Source organism: Lathamus discolor, chromosome 5 (assembly GCF_037157495.1).
Source record: "Lathamus discolor isolate bLatDis1 chromosome 5, bLatDis1.hap1, whole genome shotgun sequence".
Taxonomy (NCBI): Eukaryota; Metazoa; Chordata; class Aves; order Psittaciformes; family Psittacidae; genus Lathamus; species Lathamus discolor.
In genome coordinates, this window is record NC_088888.1 from 41,629,552 (window position 1) to 41,655,615 (window position 26,064).

The following is a 26,064-nucleotide window of genomic DNA, read 5'->3' on the forward strand; positions in this document are numbered from 1 at the left end:
GACTAGCAAACTATCCAGTACTAAAAATGCTTTAAAAAAACCTCTTTAATTCTTTGTTTCAGTCCATGAGTTCTATTTTGCAGATGATGAGAATAAGAGCAGAAAACTTTCTTTACATAGCACTAAAATTAATACCAATATTACTATAGATCTATCAGAAGGAAGTCTGAAATCGTAACGGACTTAGTTCCTTAAAATGTATCATCTAGTTCAGTGCAACCTCAGACACTGAACTAAGTTCCATGTGTACAGTACTACAACAGTATAAACTATAGAGCTGTCTATATGCTTTCAGCTCTTCTCAGTTTTAGCGTTCCTGGACTACATAAAACAAATCATCTTCATAACTGAGAATTTTTTATGTTGCACTGGTTGATAATTGAATGGGTCTTGTATCCAGTGTTTAATTTCTTTCCCAGTATTAAGCAGCAATTTTTTATATATTGGGAAATAGGTTAGATTTCCAAGTTTTCATAATCTTAAGATACTTGGTCTGTAGTAGTTAGTATAACTATTTCCAAAGACTGCATTGTGTTTAGGTTGCACTGTTTATTAAACTACCATTATATTTTATAAGGTAATAAAGTCCTGGATGTCACTTACCATTAGTATCTTTAGTTGCACTTCATTTATTTCATACCTAGTTTTTTGAAAGGCAAGAGTTTACTGATTTTTTTTTTTTTTTTTTTTTTTTTTACTGTAATTCACAGATGCTGGAAGTACGTCTGTTGTATGAAATAAATGATACGGAATCTCCAGATGGTGAGCAGGTGCCACCTTTACCAACTCCAGGCACAGGTTCCAATCCTCAATCCATTGTTCCCCAGTCTCATCCATCTACTAGTAGCAGTTCATCTGATGGACTTCGTGATAATGTCCCATGCTTAAAGTAAGTAAATTTTGTTACATGGTTGAGTGTGAAACTTTAGTAGAATATGTGATTAGAATATATGTACTTTGATATTATTACATAAATGTAATAATTGGGGATTTTTTTCTTAATGTTTTCCAAAAATCTGAAAGTATAGTTCTGTTTTAAGGAATTAATATTGCACTCTTGGTTTCCTTAAACTTCACAAGCTGATTCTTAAAAAAGTAATAAAAAAAAAGACAATCTGAATGTTTTTACCCTCTGATTGCTGCCTGCTGTAGGAAATTTTGGCAGAGATGTTACCGTAGCTAGATACTCATGCTTTAGGGCAAACATTTTCAATAGCAACAATATGGTTACTTGTAAATCTTACTGCCCATTGAAATGAGTAGGCAACTTAATTTTGATTAATTGCTTTTGAGAGTCTCCTTAACTTTAGGCCAAGCATGTCTGAATAGGTTGCACCTGGTTTTATAGCCTTAAGTTTTTAGAACCAAATCAAAAGCAATGAAAACATTTACAAATAACCAAGAAAGTTATTTGTAGGCTTAAGGTTAGGCTTAGAAATCTGATTTTTTTTTTTTTTTATATAACTCTCCAAGGGAACTATTTTGTATTGTGGGAGAAGGAAACAATTAAATGTCCCGTTCTCATGGATATTCATTTTGTATGATGCCTCAGAGTGCTCATGGAGCTTCCACATGTGCTTCTCACCCCCTTCCATTTTTTAAGTCGGAGTTCTTTTGGGAACTCTGAAAAGAGTGAGTAACTCCATTGAGACACTGGCAGCCTTTATTCAAGTCAATAAGGCGTACTAATGCTGTAATGCCATGCTCTGAAGAGGGGAGAAATGACATATTTGTGATCACTGCCTAATCAATTTTCAATTAGGTAAGGTTGTGAATCAAAAAGGCCCTTGAAGTGAATGACCATTTCCAATGTGGCTTTTTTATGGTTGCTTTTATGTGTTGATTTTTTTTGTTGTTGTTGTTGCAATTTTCCAACTTTCTAAAGTCCAGTGTAGTGTAGAATCTAATGATTTCTGAGCCCATAAGATAAAAACTGAGAGTGTGAAGAGTCATAAACAGATACCATGTTTTGTTTACTTTGCAGAGTTAAAAATTCTCCTCTCAAGCAGTCTCCAGGCTACCAAATTGAGCTAGTTATCCAGCTAGTGTGGGTGAGTGGAGAACCTCCTCAACAGATAACCAGCTTAGCAGTCAACTCAGCGTATGGCTTGTAAGTATAATCTATGCATATTTTCTATTGTTATGTTAAAGTGGCTTAAAATTATCTGTTAAAAATTAAACTCCCATGTGTGTTCACATGAGCTGCACAGCAAAGCAAAAGAGGCAATCGGTGTCCTGTGCTTAAAAGTTAATTGGGTTTGGGTCATGGCACATGCTGCTGATGCTAACATTGGAAACAAATCAGCATCACTGTTCCTCACCTGACACTGTATAGACAGTGTCATTTAAGGCTCTGTCAGGTTGGCAAGTACAATGATAGTGATCTGTTCTACTCAGTGTCCTGTGTTTTTTACAAGAGAGTAATTAAACAATACTTTATTCTATAACAGCAATCTATAAATCTGCATAGTTTAGAGTAATTAAAAAAAATAAGAAGTCTTTAAATGATGAACAGCAGCAAAAACAGAGATAAAATTTTATGAGCATTTGATTAGCACTATCTTTCCTTCCACTTCTCTTTTTCCAGAGTAGTTTTTGGAAACTGTAATGGTATTGCCATGGTCGATTACCTCCAGAAGACAGTGCTGTTGAATTTAGGCACTATTGAGCTGTATGGCTCCAATGATCCATACCGCAGGGAGCCACGATCTCCCCGAAAATCCCGGCAACCATCTGGAGGTGAGTAACCCAAAACTTGGTTTAAACTGAGAAGAAAGGCAGAGCTGGTCATCCGGGCTGTTAGTGTATATTCTTTGAATACAAACATAATTTTCTCCATTGTGGTTTCATCCTTTCTCTTTCATCTGTCCCTAATGTGTATTGCAGGTTTGTTACTTCACTTTTCCTTCAAAACTGTTTGGTATCATTACTTATTTTTCAGTGTAATGTGTGTGTTAAGAAAATGCATGTACAATGGATTGAATTTACAAGATTATAATTTAATAACACAGCATGAAGAAGTAGAGGTATCCTGGTATTTCTGATAAACCTAGTACCTATATCAAGTGCTTGTATAAACCTTTAATGTTAACAGATAGCCAACATGTCAGCTGGGATCTTTTTGCATCCTGTTTTAAACTTTGACTAGAAATTTTCCTGATAAGCTAAGGCGTGTTATGTTGTGGATGCTGTTTTCTTATGCTTGAGAGGAAGCCTTTGATTTAAATGAACCAAATAAACTTCCAAGTACAATATCATAGAGTAAATCTTTTTTGAAAAAAGGGCTTTGATTTAAAAACATACTGAAGGGTAATCCTTTGTAGCTGAGGAGGAAAGTGGCTTTGCAGTCAAAATGCCAAGCTTTTTATTGCTGAAAGAAAAACACAGTATTGTTAAATTATTTTCTCGTCCTCATTATGTAGTGAATACTTTTCAGCTTATTTGCAAAATGACTGAAGACACAATAATTAACGGTGTCACTGTTGCCCCATATGATTATTTTTCAATAGGCAATAAACTGTTCAAAAGCTTTGTGATGCTGTAGTGTTGGTTGCTCTATTTTAAGAGATCTAAAATAAGATCCAGGTAAGTTCTTTAGATAATGTTTTATTGAAATTGAAATGGATGCTCTAAGATCACTGGTTTGAAAAAGATCCAGTTAGCACCAGTCAGATTATTTCTACTGAGGAAAACTGGTCTGAAAGTCGTCAACGTACAGCAGAATGTACGTTTGGTATCCTGTCGGATAAAATATTTTCTTCTAATAAATAAACACTTTATTTAAAAAATTGCATTTTGAGAGAAAGAAATAACTTTACTAGTTGACTGTTTTATTTCCTCTTAGGAATAAAGGTCTTGAATCCTGCTTCATGCATTTGGATTATAAACTGTATTTTACAGTGTCAAATGTTACTTGCTTTGTTTTCTTGGCTTTTGTTATTTTAATGTATTGGATCTGCTTAACTCTCTGATGTTCATGAATTAAGTCCTTTTTGCTCATGAATATAACTGTTACATGAAATCGTGTATTATTTTTTTTATCTTACATTTTAATACTAACAATCTGCATGGCAAGAGCTTCTTACAAGCCTGGTTATAGAAGTTACTCTGCTGGCTTTTCTGTCTCAAACATACTGTTAGTGTCTCCATCTTTCCTTTTCTCATTGCTTCATGAAGGTATGCTGACTGTGGCTTCTTGCATGTGCGGCCTTTCTAACTTATATTCAGAGTCTGTGAAAAAGCTTCGCACCTCTTATATAAGTAAGTCATTTCATGGCATTAAAATATCTTTGAACACCTGAATTTGATTTTTTCACTTGTTCACTCACCATAATTATTTTGTTAGTCCATTTCAAGTAATTGTTACAATTTTAGAAACTGATTCTAATTTATCATGCATCTGTTGTATTTCTTGTTCATGGCATCTTCAAAAGAAATTTGAAGGAAAAAAAGCAACTGTGATAGTCTCTGCATTTTGTTTTTAAATAAATATCAAAATGAAAAGGAGGTTCTGTCTCAGAAGTTGCTGATGTCTACGGACCTGAGATCTTAGTTGCAGATCATAGTATTTTACAATATGAGACTAGAAGCTTAGCTTGGCCCCCTTTCTGACAGAAAAAGCTTCAGAACTCTAGTGTTAGATGATTTTTATTATTATTAGTTAACATTGTGAAAGGCAGTGATTTGTCTATAACAAATGAAGACTTACTTCTACAAAGATGTTGTTCATCGGGATTGAGAGTGGAGGTGTTTGTGTATCTCTCAGCCCGGTGGAGTTTCCAAGCAGTTTTGAAGCTCAGGTACCTGTGCAAGGAAGGTAGCTTGTTGGAACCACGATTAACCTGAGGGCTTCTCTAACTTACTCCATCATTCACAATATCCAAGAGTTTGGAGAACATAAAGCTGATTTTTAAAAACATAACACTGTTCCTTTCCCTAGGATGCCAGTTTTCTGCAGCCCTTGGGCAGACGTAGGTAATCTCTCCCCATTTTTTAATGAAAGAAGGTTGAATAAAACTAAGGGAAGAATGACCCGTAGGATTTTTGTCATTAAAAAAATAAAAAAATGGGGCAATTCCCCCCACACACACCTTGAGACTGTGATCCAATTCTGTTAGTTCTGCTGTTTTTTTTCCCCAGCAAGAAAAAGGAAATTTCAGAAGTGGGCTCAACAGCCAAATACTACTGTGCAGTCTTCCATCACCTGCTGACAAGGGAGAAAGGGAGCTAGACATGAAAGAAATGCCTTCACCTTAAAACAATGCAGAATTGAAAACCAGTCACTGACTGGTTTCAAAAATCTACCACTGATTTATTACTGTAAAGGAAAGCAAAAGATGGGTGGAAGTCTCAAAACTGGTTTCTGAAGCCAACGATTGTAAAGCTGAATTTATCTGGACTATTTAATTTAGGAATAGGTTAAAACAGGTTTTGTGCAAGAGTTAATTTCTTAACCTTGTTGTTAATTCACTTTCCATACACTGTCCTGCCAATACCTTGGTTAACTTGGAGTTACGGTCCTTTTAAAAACTGAAAATTTTGCTAGAGTTTTAATATTTCTCATTATTTGCAGTTATTTCAGTGTACGTGTTGCCCAGAATTCAATAGTTTAAAGAAATGCACTTCTGACAAGGGAGGTTGTGAATGCTCCATTCCTGGCAGTGTTCAAGGCCAGGTTGGATGAAGCCTTGAGTGAGATGGTTTAGTGTGAGGTGTCCCTGCCCATGGCAGGGGGGTTGGAACTAGATGATCTTCAGGTCCTTTCCAACCCTAACTATTCTGTGATTCTATTACTGTGTAATTTTCCACAAATAAGACTGTTACATCAAAGAACTATTGTTTGCTATAAGATTGGAACCTTAAGAGTTAGAACACTTCAGAAATGCAAGGAACTTATGCTTCCTTGCTTTTATTTTTAAAGTTATGCCTTCATTCTTTATCTTTAAAAAAACTTGCATTTTGATATTTCTAAATGTGATTTTTCTATGAGTAAGACTTTTTCAATTACGGTATAGCTCTAATAAGTTTCAGGGAGTATTTGCACTTAGTTTCTCAAACTTCCTAGAAAGTGTTTATGTATTTGATGTGATTGCTTTAGAGAAGCTGAGTATTTTTCTCATTCTCGGAGACAATCACAGGGTATTAAGGGGAGAAACAAAAAAGTCATAGTAGCTTATGCATGTGTTAAGACAAGTTCTTAATTAGTTATGTTCAGGTTCAAACAGCATGCAACAAAGCAGCATATTATTATTGCACATGGTATCACAAGATTGGCAGGATTAAAAATTAAATTATTACAGTATGGCAGGGGAGGTAGGAAAATACTGTTTTGTTACTCAAGTATTTCCATAGGTTTTGTCCAGAAGAAACAGCAATTGGTCCTTCCTCGTTAGGAACCCTTCTATTCTGTATGTTCCAGAATAAAATGTCTATATAACAGATCACCATTATCTGCTTACATATTTGTTATTTAGTAAATGGCATGTCCTGAGTCAACCAATTGAAATTTAAAGATTTTTTTTTTTTGGGTTCATAGAGTAAGAGTTATGTATCTTCTAAATTATGAATGGAAATGCAAGATTTTCCCTTCATTTGTGTTGCAAGAATATGATATATGATGTATGTTTCTGTCATTTTTTTTCACTCAGAAAAGAAATTCAGATTCCCGTCTTAAAGCAGCACCTATTTAGAGACAAGGCTCTCTACACTAGCTAGACTGTAAACTGTCATATCAGGCTAGCTCAACAGATACAAGCTCCCAGTTGGGATCGTGTTTTGGAATTTATCGGTGATTCATACCAGGTATATTACTCATGTTTTGGATGGCAATTTATAGTTTGTGAAGCATGCAGTATATGTGTTCAATGAAGGCCTGTCATCAGGTGCTTGTCAAGGATAAAAACAGTTAACCTTTGCCTTTAGATCATAAGAGTGAAGGGAAAAAAAACCACAACAAACTACTTTGCCCATATGCTGAAAGACATAAACTGTGTAAGTAAAAGTCTTATACTGTGATGAAACCTCTGTACTTGGTGAAGGCTTACACTGTTTAGAGACCTTTACTTTGTATACTGTTTACTAAGTAGGAGCCGTTAAGAAAGTCAATATTGGCACCAAATTATCAAACAATTGACAATTTCATGACTCGGCACCAAAATTTAGGGACAGCTGCTGTTTTTCCTTGCTTAGTTACATAATGAAGTTCACATAAGACACCAGTCTTGACTCTTTTGCAACTTGCTATTGATGGGAGTTACAAGATTTTATGTGACTTCTCAACTAGTACAGTATAATACGACTTTTTATAAGTATTTCTTCGTTGTAACAGAGGCAGTTCAGGATTCTGACAAAATAGAAGCAGTTCTTGCATTCATGTGACTTTTTTTTAATTATTATTATTATTTATTATTATACACCAAGAAGTCTTTTTAATGCGATCTACAGGGGATTCAGAGCGCAGATTGAGTCAAACCTGAAGACAGTACATGTCTAGAACTCTTCTGGAGTTGTTTGTTCAAGTTGTTTTCCCTGTCCCCTTTTCCTTTGAAGTGGATCCAGACATGAACTATTTGAATTTTTTACTTAAATGTCACTGTAATCTTAAATCCACTGTAATCTATAGCTAAGCCAAGTCCAGAACTGAATCAGAAAGCCTGATTGTTGGGCTTGCAAATTTTTTACTCCCATTTTCCAGGTTAATTGTTTTTAATTCTTATTTTTACAACTTTCTATTAAGCTAGTTCAAGTTGTAATTTTTAATTAGGCTTGTTTCCAGTCAAGTTGTAGTTTCTTCAGCGCTATAATATAATATATATTATATCAGAGATATAATAACAGGAAGGGATTCTATAGGTACATTGCGAATAAAAGACAGACTAGTGACAACATGGGCCCTTTCCGGAAGCTATCAGGAGAACTGGCTACCCTGGATTTAGAGAAGGCTGAGGTTCTTAATGACTTCTTTGCCTCAGTCTTCACTGGCAAAGGCTCTGACCACACCACCCAAGTCTTGGAAGGCAGACACACAGGGACTGAGAGAATGAAGACCCTAGGCCCACTGTAGGAGGGGATCTGGTTCAAGACCATCTTAAGAACCTGAATGTGCACAAGCCCATGGACCTGATGAAATCCATCTGCAGGTCCTGAAGGAGCTGGCGAATGAAGTTGCTAAGCCACTGTCTGTCACATTTGAAAAATCATGGCAGTCAGGTGAAGTTCCCAATGACTCGAAAAAGAGTAATATAACCCCCATTTTCAAGAAGGGGAAAATGGAAGACCCAGGGAATTACAGACCAGTCAGTCTCACCTCTATGCCTCATAAAATGTTGGAGCAGATTCTCCTGGAAGGCGTTCTAAGGCACATGAAAAACAACAAGGTGCTTTGTGACAGCCAGCATGGCTTCACTAAGGGGAAATCCTGCCTGACCAATTCTGTGGCCTTCTATGATGGGGCTACGGAACTGATGGACAGGGGTAGAGAAGTTGCTGTCATCTACCTGGACTTGTGCAAAGCGTTCTACACTATCCTGCATGACATCCTTGTCTCTAAATTCGAGAGACATCAGTTTGGTAGATGGACCACTCGGTGGATAAAGAACTGGCTGGATGGCCGCACACAAAGAGTTGCAATCAATGGCTCAATATCAAGCTGGAGACCAGTAATAAGTGGTGTACCTCAGGGATCAGTGTTGGGACTGGTCTTGTTCAACATTTTTGTCGGTGACATGGACAGTGGGATTGAGTGCGCCCTCAGCAGGTTTGCCGATGACACCAAGCTGTGTGGTCCGGTTGATCCACTGGAGGGAAGGGATGCCATCCAGAGGGACCTTGATGCGCTTGTGAGGTCGGCTGATGCCAACCGCATGAAGTTTAACCATGCCAAGTGCAAGGTCCTACACATGAGTCGGAGCAATCCCAGGCACAGCTACAGGTTGGGCAGAGATTCGGAGCAGCCCTGCGGAGAAGGACTTGGGGGTGTTGGTCAGTGGGAAACTTAACATGAGCCAGCTGTAGTGTGCGCTCACAGCCCAGAAAGGCAACTGTATCCTGGGCTGAATCAAAAGGAGTGTGACCAGCAGGTCAAAGGGAGATGATCCTGCTTCTCTATTCTGCTCTTACAAGACCCCACTTGGAGTCCTGTGTACAGTTCTGGTGTCCTCAACATAAGAAGGACATTGAACTGTTGGAGCAAGTCCAGAGGGCCATGAGGATGATCAGGGGACTGGAGCACCTCCTGTATGAAGAGAGGCTGAAAAAGTTGGGTTTGTTCAGCCTGGAGAAGAGAAGGCTGCATGGAGAACTCAAAGCAGCCTTCTAGTACCTGAAAGGGGCCTACAAAGATGATGGAGAGGGGGTCTTAATTAGGGATTGTAGTGATAGGACAGGGGATAATGAGTTAAAACTTAAACAGGGAAAGTTTAGACTGGATATAAGGAAGAAGTTCTTTACTGTGAGGGTGGTGAGGCACCGGAATGGGTTGCCTAAGGAAGCTGTGAATGCTCCATCCCTGGCAGTGTTCCAGGCCAGGTTGGACAGAGCCTCGAGTGGCATAGTTTAGTGTGAGGTGTCCCTGCCCATGGCAGGGGGGTTGGAGCTAGGTGATCTTAAGGTCCTTTCCAACCCTAACTATTCTATGATTCTGTGATTCTATGTAGCTGTCTAAAGGTTATGTGCAAAACATGGCAAATGTCATGAAACTTAATTTATACATTACTTAATTTTGAGCCTTAATTTTAGGAAGTTTTTAAGGCAGCATAGGTAATTTTTGTCTTTAATGATATTATTTGATTTTTTTTTTATTTTCATTTTGGGGGCTTCCAAATTTTTTTCAGCTAGATTCAGAGAGATAGGCTGAAAACTCACTGGAATGTCACTTTTCCATGTATTTGTGTTCTAGCAGGTTGTAGTTTTTGCAGTTCCAAAATGGAAACTCTTGGATCAATTTGCTTTTGTAATCCATGGCAATTTCCATGGATGCTGTAAATCTGAAACCGGGAAACTTTTCCAGTAAATCTGTCTTACTACCAGTGCACATGCTGCTTTGATCAGGGTACCTCGGGGGCTTAAGATAAAGAGCAGTAACGATTGCTACACTAGTTTATTCTCACTGGGCGTGGACAGACCCTCATAGCTCAAAGGCATAACTCAGATAATTCATATTATTCTCTGCTTAGTTTAATTACTAATACAGTCAGAGGTAAAATTACTTTTTGGCTGCTCCTGTCCCTTCTTTGCTCTTAAATAACAGGAGTGATGGCTATGCTTAGATTTCAAAGGTTTGTGCCATAATGGTTGCCATAATGCACACTCTTTAGTGGGGTGAATCTTACCGAAGGCATAAAATTTGGGGATTCTGGGCATTTTCTGTTAGATCAATTGATATGAGTAGTTCATTAAGATGTATATAAATTAAATCATAGCCTCAAGACTTCTTACAAAGAAATTACATGTACAGGTGTGTGATTTCATTCTCGGCTAAAGACTGTTCCTGTCAATGCAGGAGTTTTCATCAGAAAACTAGTGTGAGAAGTTAAGCTATTCAAATTAAGATAAAGAATGAAAATACTTACAGGAAAGGGGGAAATAAGTTCCTGAACTGTGTGCTTGCATTTGTTCAGTTTGGCTCCTGAAGAAGCATGATCTAGAAACACAACTTCATCTAAAAGCGCAGTACAGGTTTATTCTCCCAGCATTGCTACTAAAGCTTGTATTGCTTGTTGGGAGGCCAGTATCTGAGATTTCAAAAAATCTTTTTACACAATCCTGTCTAGTACATAACATTTAGACTCCCATTCTTGTTTAAAACTCTGAGGTCAAATAATACATTGTTAGAGGATGTGTACAACAGTTACCCCATAGAGCTCATTGATTTACTGATAGCTAAAGGAAAAGAAAAAAGCCAACATATTTATTTCTCCAGTGTAGTGGAAAGGTACAGCTTTCATCTGGGATTTCACTGTGCACATTAGAATTTAAATCACCTTCTGCAATGTTGTTAAGTGTAGGCTTAACCAAGTCTTAAGGTCACTTGGCAATTTCACATCAATCATTGAGCTTTGAGGTTCAAGCTGTTTGTGCGTTTAGAAATCTTAGACTATTTGGCATAAAAGATACTGTATGTTAATGCAACCTACTTTTAGTGTGTTACACATTGGTAGGATATTTCAGGAGAACTTTTTTCCTCTAATTAACAACTTTGATAATAGTATTAGGAAATCTTAAAGCTTTGCTGGGAGAGTAGTGTTGTTCCCATATTTTTTGTCATCTGTTAAGATATATGTACAGATATACTAGTGAATGTGAACAGCTGTATAGACAGCCTTTGCATGTGCAAGCCCTTGTTGCCTTAGTCATTACCATTACACCTTTTAAGCTTTTTGACCATTTGAAATATTTGTGTGCATGTAAAGCTTTTCATTTTAACAAATATTTCTTAACTATTACTGCTAAGTATTATGTGCTGAAGGAAAACTGTTTTATAAACCTAAATATATGTTACTAGCTGTCGTGGTTTAAGCTATAGATTCCTTAATTTTGGGGAGTCTTGGCAGCATTTTATTGTCAAAAAGAATACTAGAAAACTTTCTTGTATATTTCTAGTCAGCGCTATGGAAAAATATTTAGGATCTTTATGAAGCAACTTCCATCTTTAGCATCTGATTGTGGCCGCCTATGCTTTACTTCCTTCACTGGAATGGGGGGGATGAGTTTTTAGATATTAACACATTGCAGTTACTCAAATTATCAGATTCGTTGGTGTAAGAATTTAGTGCAGTTCCTCTGTACAAGGAAGAGCACTTTCATAAATATTCTAGAACCTAAATTATGTAGGTGACATCAGTAAGGAGTTTTGCTGGAGGACAAAATGTAACAACAGCAAATGCAAAGCATATCACTTTATAGTGGGAAAAGAATTGCAAAAAGGCACTGTAGTTTCACACGTACTGCACACATGGTTGTAAGCTTCAAGATCCTCTTTCATCTGGCTTCTTTTGTAATTACGCTTTTAATATAACTCTAGGTTGTTTTTTTAAAACAAGTTGTACTTAATATATACCTATAGCTTGTAAGTAAGTGTTCTGATAAGTCTGTCTTGCTGAAAATACGGTGGTTTTCACTCATATTTAATAAGGAAATTTATTTTGTAAAGAAAACTTCAGTAGAAAAAATTGACTCTACACTTACTGTGGGTAATGTCCAAATAATAACAAAGCAAGCAATATGTCACAAATTCTATCACAACCGGCTGGTTTGTATCTATTAAGAAATGAAGTTTCTAACTGTAGTGGAAGGAAGGATAAAGTAGCAGCTGTATTATTATACACTGTTTTTGTGTTCCAGCAGGTCTTTGTGATATTAATGAAGGTACAACGGTGCCAGAAGACCGCTGCAAGTCACCTACTTCAGGTAATCATAACCTCTGATCTTCAGCTTCTTATTTGTTCAGAAGATAGCATACTTGAAGTCAACACTTAGTAGTTAAGTAATTATGTAAAACCTGTTCTCATCTCACAAACTGAGCTGTGATAAATCTTCTGTTGTACAACTGCATTTTTAAAACAAGGCTGATTTAAGAGATGCAATAGGAATATGTCATAAAGATAAGTGAAGAGAAATATAACATGAGATATTTATGCTTCAGGGAACATACTGCACAATGGAATTCTGAATCATTGATAAGAGATGCACAAATTCCTGTAATAGTTGATGTGATTGTGTTTCTTTGTCCTCAGAAGTAGTAAAAATTATTTCTGTCAAAAGAACTAATTCACTTCAGTTTCCTCATAAGCTGTAAATTACTGTATTTCTTTGGAATCTGAGGTCTTTGGACGCTGGTATCCTACTTAACACTCCCCCTATCTTATTTAGAAGCTACTACTGTACATGAATACTTTAAACAAAAGTTTCAGCAATATGTAGTATTATTTAGTATTTTGTTTAATACTGGCTAGTTGAAGTTGTAGCCATATAAATACTTAATAGTGCATGTCAGTATATAGTATTTGAGATGAATATTTCATGTAGTAGCTAAAAATTTGTAGCTTATCTTCACTATTAATATGAGTAACCTTTTGAAGTAATATGTAACTTTATCTGTTTCATTCAAAGCTGTACTCAAGGTTGAGTAGAGGATAAAACTGCAGATTTACTCAAGTACCTAAAATGATATGTGTACTCTTGCGATATAGTGCAAAAAGGTAATCAGTATAGGAATCTAAAGGTAGATTCCTTTTCTACTGTAGCCAGTGCCTTATCACCCTCACAGTAAAGAATTTCTTCCTTATATCTTAGCTGAACTTCCCCTGTATAAGTTTAAGCCCATTACCCCTTGTGTTATCACTACAGTCCCTGATGTGGGACTTCATCTTTGTAGGCCCCTTTCAGGTACTAGAAGGCTGCTATAAGGTCTCCATGCAGCCTTCTCTTCTCCAGGCTGAACAGCCTCAACTTTCTCAGCCTGTCTTCATACAGGAGGTGCTCCAGCCCCCTGGTCATCCTCATGGCCCTCCTCAGGACTTGTTCCAACAGCTCAATGTCCTTCTTATGTTGAGGACACCAGAACTGTACACAATGCTCCAAGTGGGGTCTCTTAAGAGCAGAGTAGAGAGGGAAGGATTATCTCCTTTGACCTGCTGGTCACGCTCCTTTTGATGCAACCCAGGACATGGCTGGCTTTCTGAGCTGTGAGCGCATACTTCTGGCTCACGTTCAGTTTCCCACTGGCCAACACTCCCAGGTCCTTCTCAGCAGGGCTGCTCAGAATCACTTATAGTTTGTGATAGACAGCAATAAAATATGTATAATGAACAGCTAATATGTTGTAACCCTTAATCTATATCCGTTTTTCCCCTTCTCCAGCATCACTCAAATGTCAGCCCAAACTACTTCCAACTGGTACCACTAAAACTTAAAATACTATTTTATTTGAGTTTGTTTCTTTCATAATTTGGAATTGAAGCAGAGTTAAACTCAATTCACCATTTTCACTAGCAGTGGAATGAAAGTAAGCCCAAAGGTGAAAGTCAGGGTGTATATGGAAAAAATACTAAATTTAATAATTTTCCTCTCCTCCCTCTCTTTATCTTAATGTCTTGGTTACGCACCCAGTACTGGAGAGAAGTAAGTCTAAAGTACCAAAAATGACAAATGGATGAAAGGTGGAGGAGGATTGTCACTGTTGCATTCCCCTGTAAAACAAAATATTGAGACCACAAGGTTGGACTATACCTTACCTCCCTCAGGGGTCACCTCCCTGATACGGAAATTGTTTGGTGTGATGCTTATGAAGAGAGAAGAGCTGCAATTCCTTAGGTTTTCTTTAAGTTTTGTATCTTTTCTGGGCAAGAACACAAGACTGTAAAGAAGCTTGAAAATGGCATTCAGTTTTTGGAGAGGTGAGGGGACATTTTGAAGAAATTGACTGCATAGTATGTGGTGAGCATGAAATGCAAGACAGAGCCCAGATTTAAAAGAATATTTTCCAGTCTAGATGCGTTCTAGTTAAGAGGAAAATAAACTAGCACAAAGTTTGCTTGTTACTCGCTCTAAGATTGCAGGACAGGATTGTCAATTGAGTACCTTATTGATTTTTGACTGTTGTAGTATCATCTGTAAAACAGACCAGCCACTTTTTGGGCTGAAGTCTGCATTTGCTCAAGTGAGCTAAATATTCCACCTTTCTGTGCCCATGTGAAGAGAACTGGAAGCTAACTTCCCTGGGACATCCTCCAGCGGGTGGTTATACAGTTTAGAGAACTGTGAAAGGGACCAACCTGCCTATGCAAGTTAAGAGAGAATCCTACAGTTTTAACAACACAGAATTATGAAAATGCAAGAGAGATAGTAAAATTGTATAGAATTGTAAACTGTATTCATGGGTGCCAGAAAGCTTACATTCTGTTCTTATGTTACAGTTCCACAATATAAAAATCCAGTGAGATTTGGCATTTTTTAGTTTAATTATGTTTTAATTTTGTGACAATGTTAAGCCTCAAGCTGTAGCCTATAGCAACAACTGTTTTTTCAGAAAAATCCCACGTGACAGCATTGGCTCTACATTGTGTGTATGCTGAATAGTTGAACAGTGGCCCAACAGAACCTTACTGCGTTGGAGAGGGGAAAAAAATAAAAATGAAAAAATGAAACCTTGTTGGTTACAGCAGTGTTCTGTGAATCATAATTTAGGTTAATCTAGATTAATGGTTAAGGCAGTAATGGCGTTATTCAATATAAACATTTTATTCAATGAGGTAAATTTCTAGCAATAAACTTGCTGCACTGTGCAACATCGTACCTTGCATTATAATTTGTTCTCAATATGATGGAATTCCTGTCATACCAAAATAATTTGGACTTTATATAACTAGTACAGCTACAGAGAATATCTGTATCAGTATTTGATATTTTAATACATTTTAGTATCTTCCTTAAAGCTTGTATTAATGTTTGTTTAGTGTCAAAAATAGACATTTGTATATCCATTTCATTCTGTCTTCACTCATAGGTTCTGGTTCACCAAACAATTCTGATGATGATCAAAAAATGAATAATTTTCTAGAAAAGGGTACAGTATTTTTCTTTTCTGTAGTCTTTTTTTTTTTTTTTTCAGTTCATCCATTGATACACTTAAATTGATCTTTTTTTTTTTTTTTATTAAAATGTTCTTTACAGTGAAGACCAAAAGCAGAAATTTTTCCAAGATGGTAGCCAATGACATAGGTAGGAATTAGAAAAATCTGCTCTGTTCCTAATCCAGTGCCTTACTCTATGCAACACTAACCCAGCAGCAAAAAAAAAAAAAAAAAAAAACCACACCCAAAAAATGAAACCCCAAACCCAAAATAAAACTAAAATTTCAAAGCATCGAGTTATTAATTTTTCCTTCTTAATGCTACTTGGTAATTCTGTGTGCTGCTTCTGCTCTAAATACATTGGGCACAGGAATTTTTTAAATCGAGGATATTGGTGGTTTAAATTCTCTGATTTTTACAATTGCACTTTCTATTTTCTGGATGGGTGATATTCTAATCCATACTAAGAGTTCAGTCTATGCAAGTCACAACATCATTCCACTACTTTTGCAAAGGTACACCCTGAGAAGATGTGACTGATTTAGTTTCTGATGTGTTACATTCATAGCCATATGGTTGGATTTCCATATGACTTTAGTCAAGATAAGACATAGTATCATGTTTGTATTTACTCATATGGAAGATGACTTGATCATATATTAGATACACCCCATTACTGTTCTAGAACTGTGCTTACTTTAATGCATCCAACAGTGACACAATACCCTACCAGCTCCAGACTTGTGTCTTTACAATTTGGCAACAAAATTCCCTTGGAATATGTTGTATGCAGGTAGATTGAACCCTTTTATGATTGGAATGAAAATTAACTCTGCTTCTGACACCTGGGTCATTAAATAGATGCAGGTGAGAGGCTGTATGATTTAATTTTGGGAAAGGGACTGTTCTTCCTTAACTGGGATATGGTTATTTTAATTTTATAATCACTGTGTTAATGGGTCATTTTGCTTTCATCTATTGCATTGGTCTATCACTGTAGGAGGATTTAATTTTATTTCTGTCACGTGAGAGGTTGAAGCTACTTGATACAGTAAAATTGTTTGCTAAACTACTTTTTATGCCTTTTGGTCACTACTATGTTGAGCCCTCCCTGCAGTGGTAACAGAAATGTGAGGGAATATGAGTTCTGAGGAAGTGGAAACCTGAATATAATTTAAGAAAGCAAATGACTGTCACTAATGTATTATAGCAATTTATCTGTAATTGAAAAAGAAAAAAGAAACGACTTGAGTATCATTTGCATGAGTATGGATTAATATGTTCTCTAAAGGAAATTCAGGCTAACTAAGAACTTATGTTCAGTTCTCTAATGGGGGAAAAAAACCCCAATATTTTATCTTGTTCATGTTAGATAAATGCTTATTGAGGTAATACTACCTTTTTGTCCCAAAGAAGTCTCTTCTGAACTTAAAGTCAGCTTGTCTTGTGCAGGAAACACTGTATGTTTAAGTGTGACTTCATTATTTTTTCCACTTTTTTCAGAGTAATGTTTTACAGTAGTAATAAAGCATGCTAATGACAAGTCTATAGAGCTATTGACATCTGTTTCAGTTTGAAGCCTTTCAGAAAAAAATACTATGAATGTTTTTCACAGCTAAAAAAGCAAAGCATTTATTTGCAAGGAATACATTCTTTGGAGTGTAAGTTAAACGTAGAGTTAATTTAGGCAATAATGCATTTGATGTGTAATTCAGAAATTACTCGCAGTCATCCTATGCTGTAATTTGTGTAGCACAGTTTATTGGAAGTTAAAAAAAAAATATTATTTCATCTGCATTTTGTTAGTTTTGAGTGGTTTGATGCCGTGAACTGTCTTATTTTATTTTGGTTTTCTTTCGCTGCAATGTTTTCTACCTTATCTGGCATGTTTATTCTGCATGACTCTTTCTGAACTTACATTCTGTGTTCTTTCACAGAAGTACAATACCTTTTTTTTGGAGTCAATACTTCCGTTTTTTTGCATTTCATTGTTTTAAACTGAATTGCCAACTGAATGTGAATGGACAATGAGTTTTGTAAAATGTGTCACTTACTGTCATTAACATCACCATGTTGTATGAACTTAAACTGTTGAGCATCAATTGTGTTCACATGGAAGAATATGATATATATAGTATGGCTGTAGCTTTTTGCACTGACACAAGGTGTGATCAGTTCAAGTTCTTTCTGTTCTCTGTTAGTATGTGAAATGTAACCTGTCAGATGGATTGTGAAACAGAACAAGAATTATTTATGTTGATAATTTCAGCTGCTGTTAATATCAGTCCTATCTTTTGTCACAGGGGATCTTGAGTAAGGGAGTACTGCTTACGGGGTGCAAAGTAATGTTATTGCATTGATAGGGCTCTAAGGTGGCAACATAATACACATGGATTTAGAAATATGAAGCCATCATAAATTTAATCACTTTATTGAAACTTGTCTCTACCATAGAAACTATGTCTCTACTTGAGACATCTTAATTTCTGCAGATTTCTGCCACTATTGACAGTGTCAAAGATTCTTGCTTTGTTAAAGAACCATCCAACACTGCAGCAATAGCATTAATTCAAGCAAAATGTAAATGCTTCATGTACCAATGTTTCAGCTCTGCCTTGTATGCTGTTAAGGTCAGTTGGTCTCCTGTTTTGTTTTTTTTTGTTGGTTTTTTTTTGCGATTAGATAGCTATAAATCAGGCCAGATGTTACAAGGTATTGTAACATCCATTTCTGAAAGAAGCTTTAGCAAAGATGTATGCAAAACATTGTAAGCTCTTAAGACCTTCATAACTGTTCCAGTAGGGTACATCTGAAATACCTTTCAGTAACATTGCATTTGTTTTTAAATTTACAAACTTCAGAAAATAAATAAAAACAAACGACATTGGTAGGTAGATCTAAGAGTAGCTTTAATGCAAACTTCTATAGTTGCTGCTATTACTATTGACATCAGATTTCTTGCATTTGTTACATTGTAAGTGCACAGTAAATTTTTTTCAAGCTGTGCTAGTCATTGTGATTTTAATACTTTGATCTAATTTGGGGTATCTCAGTACATCTCTCCTTACATTCTCATGTAAATCGGTTTTATTATCCTTATATCATATTTAGATTTCAGTATTCATAATCTGTTGTACTTTCACCAATACAATAGTCAATTCTAAGTGTCTTGTTAATTGGTAATGTTAAGTTTCACTTCTGCGTAGTTGTAAAATACAGAGTAATTTGGGACCTGCTATGCCAAACAAATTCTAAGGTGCTTAGTTATTTCTCATGAAATGTGAAATTAAATAGGCTTTATGTAAACTGTACTCTTATCTGTCAAAACACCAAGACTCTTGTCTCCTTTATAATCTTTAAAAACTTTCTGAAGATATTTTTTTTAAAGGGTTTAGAGTGTTTTCTTAAGGAATAGTTGCAAAATCACTCTACAGCTTTCAAACTGAAGTGCTATACATTGTAGAGCATTGGCTCAGGAAAACCCACTGCCAATATATATAACTATTACTTTTAAGCCACAGCTTCCTGTTGATAGTTATTTCTCAGCCTTCAGATTTTCTTCATTGAATTGGCTGCACCTGCAATATACCACACTGTGCCAGGGTAACTTTTCATATTTTAAAACCTGCCCCCTCAAGCCTGACCTATGAGAAATTTCCAAGAACCTGAATGTTGTTTTAGGACAGTTCTCCAATATCATGTTTTTTCCTGATACTTACTAAATTATATATATTGGCAACAGAAAGAATACGTGTCTACGTGTGTATTACTCTAAGTTTTCTGATTTTAGAGGACTATTAAATGTAGGCCCTAAACTCAGGCAAAATAGTCGCTGTTGCTTTGAGCAGCAATGTGCCAGGAGGAAGAAAACAGCTTTCAAGTCTCTTGTCTCCTTGTCTCACACCATCTGCAGAAAGAGAATGTTGGCTGTAAATGCTGCAGCAACCGCCACCACCATGATATGTATTAAACTCTGTCATCTACTACTTGAGGTCAGCCACACCCAGCAGGAGCAGTCACCGTCAACCTTACCTTGTACATCTGCAGCAAAAATAATGCAAAAACTCATGAGTGCTCTTTGTAGATCTCCATCCTATCTTTCATTCCTCTCATTTTCTGTGTTGTATAAGTTGTCTAGCATGTTGCGGTCTTTCATCTGAGGCATAGTTTTTTCCAAAACGATCGTAAACCGTAAGCCAGATATGTGTACAAGTATAGTTGGGGTTTTATATTAAGTAAAAATGGCTTAGCTGTTGAAGTACTCCCATTTTCTTACGGCATCTTTAGTCACTTTTTTCTTTAAACACAAGATGGCACTGCTGCTATTTAAATTAGTTCTTGTTCCCTATTTACATTTGAACTACTGAAGGGTTTGACACATTAATGTATGCTTTGAAATGTGGGTTTTTTGCATATCACATTAATTCACAATTTCTAGCAATGACATGCTTTTTAACAATTCATGAGTCCTGTCCTATTAACGAGGCATAGCTCAGTGTAGAAAATGATGTCTGACAAATTTGTTTTGCCTTTTCAACATAGTTCACACAGCTGGCCTAGTGAAAGAATAGAAAACTAAAACTTGTACTTGACTCTTAGCATCCAACCCACTGGCCTGTACTTGTTGTCATCTGCTATATTACCCACGGGTTTGGGGTTTTTTTTGGCTGGGTTTTTGTTTTGGTTTGGTTTTTGCCTTTTTTTCTCCAAGTTGTTAAATTCGTGTGTCTAAATTTTTTCTATTGGAGAAGCTAAAAGTGACCATTCTGGTCTTCAAGATGACTAAGGAAGTTAATTATTGCTGGTGTTCACATATGGTGAAGGATGTAAAAGTAACTCACATTATTTTCTATGTACATACTTGAGCTTTTGTTCGTATCTTAGCTTTTGTAGTTTATACCTCTAAGACAGAAAACATGTCTTAGGAGGAATTTGTAATTCACAATTTCAGACGAGGTTTCATGATCTCTTTTCAAGCTGATTCAAGTTCAAGCTGACAGCAGAAAGGTGGGCTTCTGGTCGCTAGTGCTATTTTCTACCACAGTTTTCTGTTTGTATACCTGAGCTCTGATCAGAAACAGAAGTTGTTCTTATTGCAAATAATCCGTGGCAGAAACCTTAAAAGGATGAGTTTTTGCCTCAGGTGCCAGTGCCTATGCAAGGTTGAGGATGGAAAACGTGTAGTCAGACTGGCCTTTTCAATTTCAGCCTGTGCTAAAGTAAGTTAAAGGGACTAGCATTTCAGTCTGAGACTGAGTAATTTCAATTTAATTTAGATAGAATATACTTTGTAACATTGACACATGAAGGAAATAAGAAGATTATTTCTGGAGTCTTACTCTCAAATTTTTATGATGTATGACAGGAATAAAACTGTTCAACTATTCAGATAACTAGGATTTGCAATATTGATAAGCGCAATTGATGATGCAATCAAGTATTTAACTTTTTGAAGGAGCGCAAGTAACTTTAAATCACATGCTGTTCTTCAGGATATATAGAAAATTAAATTATTTCTGTTAAAAGGATAATTAGAATGAGTAAACCTCATTTTTAGCAGAGAGGAACAGCAAGATTCAGGCTGCCTTGTGATCGGTATCCATTACATGGTGCTTCTAGTATTATGAAGCTATTGTCAACATCTACTTTAGGTAGAGAAGTGTTACCTTTACAAGACAGTGAAGAATTAGTTGCTGTATTAGAATTCAAGCCTGTGGCTGGGAATAAATTCGGTCTATCCCTGGTGTAGTAGTTAAGCTACATCAAAATTATTCCTTCTCTGGTAATTATTGAAAAAAGGATAGAAGACGGCTATATGGCTACTAGTTTACTGGTTACTTTTATTTTAGCAGCATTTGTTAGTATTGTACTGCATTTTAAATTTTCCAAGGAAGAGATGAGTTCAAGTTCTATTTTTTTGCTTCAGCGATATTATCAAAATTATACTGTTTTTGTTTACAGTGTTGCAAGTGTTTGTATGCTGCTGACTTAGTAGTTATTCTTTATAACATATTCATTCTTTTAAGGTTGGAGGTTGCATCTCAGATTACTAACTTTTTACACGTGTTCATTAATGTTTTAGCATAATTAAAAGTTCATCTTTTCTCTATTTTCAGTATCTCAAGTTTGATCAGGAAGTAGTGCAGGAGAAAAGGGGATGGGATGTTAACTTCATGTAAATCTAAGTGCATGTTCTTGCAATAGCCAAGAGTCTGTATTCTGCCCTCACACCTGAAGAGATAAAACTTGAGGCTGAGCCAAAGCAAAATTCGTCCGATCCAGCAAGTTCTGCTTGAAGCCTGAGGAAAAATGAAGCTTGGCAAAAGTCATAAAATGCTGTATTTGGGGATTTTGGTATCTTCCAGGTTTTACTTTGCACCCCTCCCTTGTCGAAGTGAGGCCCTGCTTTAGTAGAAATCCTGTTAAGTACTTCAGTTAATGTAACAAACAATGATACATTAAGTATTGGGGAAGAAGCAAATAAAGGCCAGCAGAATCATGTTTATTCTTTTTTAAAAAAAAGATATACTTCACTTTTCAGCAAAGATGTCCAGGAAGCTAAGTTTGCCAACTGAGTTAAAGCCTGATTTAGGTAAGTTTACATAGTTGATTTTATATTTACTAAAACTGTTTTACAGAATGTGGGTATGTTAGTATCCTAAATCATGTATACTATTGTGACTTTGTTATATTTATCTGAAGTGTAGAACTAAAATTTTAATTCCACTCTTTATGGGGGCTCTCAGGTACAAAAAGTTCTTCCTGTCATCATAAGGTAAGCCGCCAGTCCTTGCACATGGCTTATCTCACTTTCGTCATAATTTTGGGACATCTGTCACTCACTTTATCAGTAGTGTTATGATAGCAAAAGCATGACTAAGCAGGTGATGGAGATTGCTGCCTATTTAAACCATCTGATACATTTTAAATTAAAAAAATAAATATCTAAGAATCATAGGATATGTTGAGTTCCAATCAATAAACAGATGTGCATAGTTTTACAAATGTTACCTGTCTTGTGACCGCTCTGTCTAAATGAAAATAATATAGAGCTGTTTGCATGGATGACCTGTCTGAGAATTTTATTTTTCTTGAAACAGCACAGTATCTTTTTATATAAAAAGCAGGTCAGTTGTGAAGTCTGTAGTACTAAAGGTCATTATACTGCACAACTAAAACAGCATAAAAATGAGTAGATTTGTGGTTTTATTTGTAGTACTTTTACTGCCAGCTTGAAGATCAGATCCAGCTTCCCTGCCTTGTTCCCTAAAGTTGATGGGGGACAGTTGTAGACCTACAACAGTAGATGCAGCCGAGTGTGAAAGTTGCTTTATGCCTGCCATAGTTTGTTCCCCCTCATGCAGCAGGATAGCTGCCACAACCCCAGCAGAAGATAGACCCCAATCAGACTGGCAGCTGCAGGACTGTGTATCTGACAACTGCTGCTATGAGCAAGGAAAGAGTCCATCGTGCTGGGATTTCCTGAAACTGAGTTAGACCACCCTGACTTACAGTTTACCATTGCAGCTTGCTTCACTCAGGGAAATGTGAAGTTGGAAGGAATCCTCAGAGATGCTTTAATCCATTGCTATGGCAAGGATCCAGATGTCTGATAGCTTAACCTCTCATCCATTCGTAAGCCTCCAATAAATAAGTTTTTAGAAAAAACCTAGACAGAAAGTTACAGTGTTTTAAAGTCAGACAAATTTCCTGTTACTTAATCAATCTTCCTTGCTTTCATATTAACTTTTCCATGTCCTTTCCACAGTGAACAGGGATAACAAGTGCCCCCGTCTTTTTCTTTTTTTTTTTTTTTTTTTTTTTTTGCTGTTGGAAGCTGTCATCAAATCTCTTCATTTCTGCAGATTTTTCTTACAAAATTCAGTCCTTTCTCAGGTTGTGATATCTAAATCTAGGATGGCTTCTGTTCATCTCCTCTGAACTTGGAATTTTTCCTCATCTTCCTAAATCTCTTGCTTAGAGGGATTTAACTGTGGCCTTGTTGGCACAAAAGAGCAGAAATATTTGTCTTTTTGATATGTTTTTGTTCTTCCTTACTATGTTTACTAATGGTTCAGAGATGATTGCAGTGTAGGGTGATTTTTTGCAAACTGGAATGCGTTTGTATTTAAATATTACCCAATTCATTCTAATTCTACTGTTGTTTTACTCCCAGTTCTTTGACAGTAGTACGTACTTAGAAGTGTTCTTTTTTCCCTGTTGAAGACTGGAAAAAAGAGAATGCTAAGAGCATTTTCCAATCCTGAAAGTTTTGGCATTTTCTTCATAATTTAATGCTTGCTGTTCCTTCTACTGAAATAATGTTTTGGGGTTGGTTTTGCTTGATTGGGGTTTTTTTGATTTTTGGGTTTCAGGTGTTTTGTTGTTGGGTTTTTTTTTTTTGTCATCACACGGAATCCTACAAAGTAGTTTGTACCTTCCAAATTGTAACAGCCTTTGACTGGTTTTACTTGACTTTTCGTGTGTGTGGATATCTGCACTTAGATGCCTCATTTTGTTGGGTGTAAAAACTCTTCCAGGTTTTCAGGCCTGTAAATAAATTCCTTAGCAGTTATCATTTTCTTTTTTTAGTTTATTTTCCTTCTGTTTCGTCTCCTAGTGGGAAAGCTTTTGCATAGTGTTCTTCAAAGATGGTCAGCTTGCTTGTGGGTTTGGTTTTTAGTTTGCTTGTTTGTGGGGGGTTTTTTGTTTTTGTTTTTGTTGCTGTTGTTCGGTTTTGGTTTGGGGTGGTTTTTTTGTTGGTTTGTTGTGGGGGTTTTTGGTGGTTTTTTTTTTTTTTTTCACTTATGTGGCTGTATCTCCTGGCTCAAGGAGACAATCGAGCTGCCTTTCTCCGAAGTTCATTATGCTTATAATTTTCTCTCTTTCTTTCCATAGCTCCTTGAATCTACTCATCTATGATCTCATTTTTTCAGATCACTTTTCTGTCTTTAGATCTTTAGCTTATCCCTTTTCCTCCCTAAATACCCAAGACAAAAATCTAAATATGTGCTTCTGTGTTTATCCTCTACTTCTTAAAACAGGAGTTGTCTTGACCGTTGTCTAGTCTGCATTATACCATTGCTTTTCAACATTGTAATCCAGGTGATTAAGGTACCCTTACCACTAGGTCCTATCTTTTTGGTTTATCTTTCCATCCTTCTAATGAAATTGTGTGTAATGGGTCATCACACTGTTGTTCCTTCCTCTTCATCTGGAACTCACCTGTTAAAAAACCCACATAGATTATTGGTATCAGGATAAATAATACGCACTAAAGCAGTTATACAGATGAGTTGTCCCCTCTCCACAATGCCCATATTGTCTGGAAAATTAATTTTTATGAATTTTTTCCTGTCCATTCCAGTCCTTCTGGAATATGTACACATGCTCTTCAAATACCTAACTGGATGCAACTCAGTGAATGCACATTGAATTTTATGCCTTTTGCAGTTAATGTATTACTATATTCAGACTGCTTAATCTATGTTAGAGCTGAAAAATCTTTGTTAGTAAATATTCAAGCCTGAAGAAACAAACATTTTAAGATGTTGTGGTCATACAAAGAGTTATAAAAGCAAATTATGTTTTTCATTGTTTTAATCTAGATTTGTTTTTTCCTTTAATGTGGAAACCTAGGATGCCAGCATCTGAGTGATTGGTCTAGTTTCTTTCAGTAATCCATGTTTTACATTTGACAGCTAAAATTCAGCAGGACAATTTTTCTGTCCATTTTCAAATGAGACAAATCTAAGAAGACAGATTGGTTGTGCTGAGTAGATGTCTGTATTTAGTCATTTGAAATCTAGTTTGTATGCTTTTCAAATGCGTATTAGATCTTCTTTCTTCAAAGTGGAAACTATCTAGTGGAATTAGCATAGTGCTACTTCCAGAAAGTATGTGGGTCAATGTTGTTCTTCAGCCGTTAATCCTGCTTTAAAGATGCCAGTCACATTCTTACCTGCCCAAAGATCCAAAACAGTGACTTAGTTTTTCAAAGTCATGATAAATATTGCATCAAACTTCTACAGTAAGGGTTGTCTTACACTAAAATTTTGGAATGATGAGTGAAGGAAGTGAAGGATTTATTCATGAATGCACAGATAAATTCAGACATGCTGTTTTGTTGAGCATCATCTCACATTCAGAGAGCATACAGCTAAATGGAGCAACATATGTGCTGGTTTGAGCTTTTGTTAATGTTACAATTCATTCTCTGTTACAAGAACCTTATTTGCTAAGCAGTGAGCAGGATGACCTGAAAGGTTTTAATGCCATTTCTGTCACTAGGCATAGTATTCAGAATAGAAATCTTCAGTTTTGCATACCAGTGCCAGGTGGCATTTGGTAGTGTTTGATGTTTCTCTTCCTAAAAGTTTGGGTATGTGAAAATAACCTGTCTGACCACCTCCATACAGTTTTCTAAAGCGGGACAGTATTATCTTGAGTCATTATTGGTTGCATGTTACCCTGCTGTCTGGGTACTGCTGCACTT

At 36.3% G+C, this 26,064-nt stretch overlaps 1 protein-coding gene across 12 annotated transcripts in view; it reads left to right on the forward strand.

Moving 5' to 3' along the window:
* STXBP5 (syntaxin binding protein 5) overlaps positions 1 to 26,064 on the forward strand; it is a 107,365-nt gene that overhangs the window by 71,914 nt on the left and 9,387 nt on the right. For 2 of the 12 annotated variants that reach the window (XM_065680512.1, XM_065680513.1), the window contains 8 exons: positions 711 to 889; positions 1,985 to 2,110; positions 2,588 to 2,739; positions 4,177 to 4,260; positions 12,340 to 12,405; positions 15,503 to 15,562; positions 15,670 to 15,717; positions 22,111 to 22,161. In XM_065680512.1, coding sequence (XP_065536584.1) covers positions 711 to 889; positions 1,985 to 2,110; positions 2,588 to 2,739; positions 4,177 to 4,260; positions 12,340 to 12,405; positions 15,503 to 15,562; positions 15,670 to 15,717; positions 22,111 to 22,161 — 766 coding nt within the window. The remainder of the gene's footprint in view (positions 1 to 710; positions 890 to 1,984; positions 2,111 to 2,587; positions 2,740 to 4,176; positions 4,261 to 12,339; positions 12,406 to 15,502; positions 15,563 to 15,669; positions 15,718 to 22,110; positions 22,162 to 26,064) is intronic. The other 10 variants (XM_065680515.1, XM_065680516.1, XM_065680517.1 and 7 more) reach the window with 10 other exon arrangements.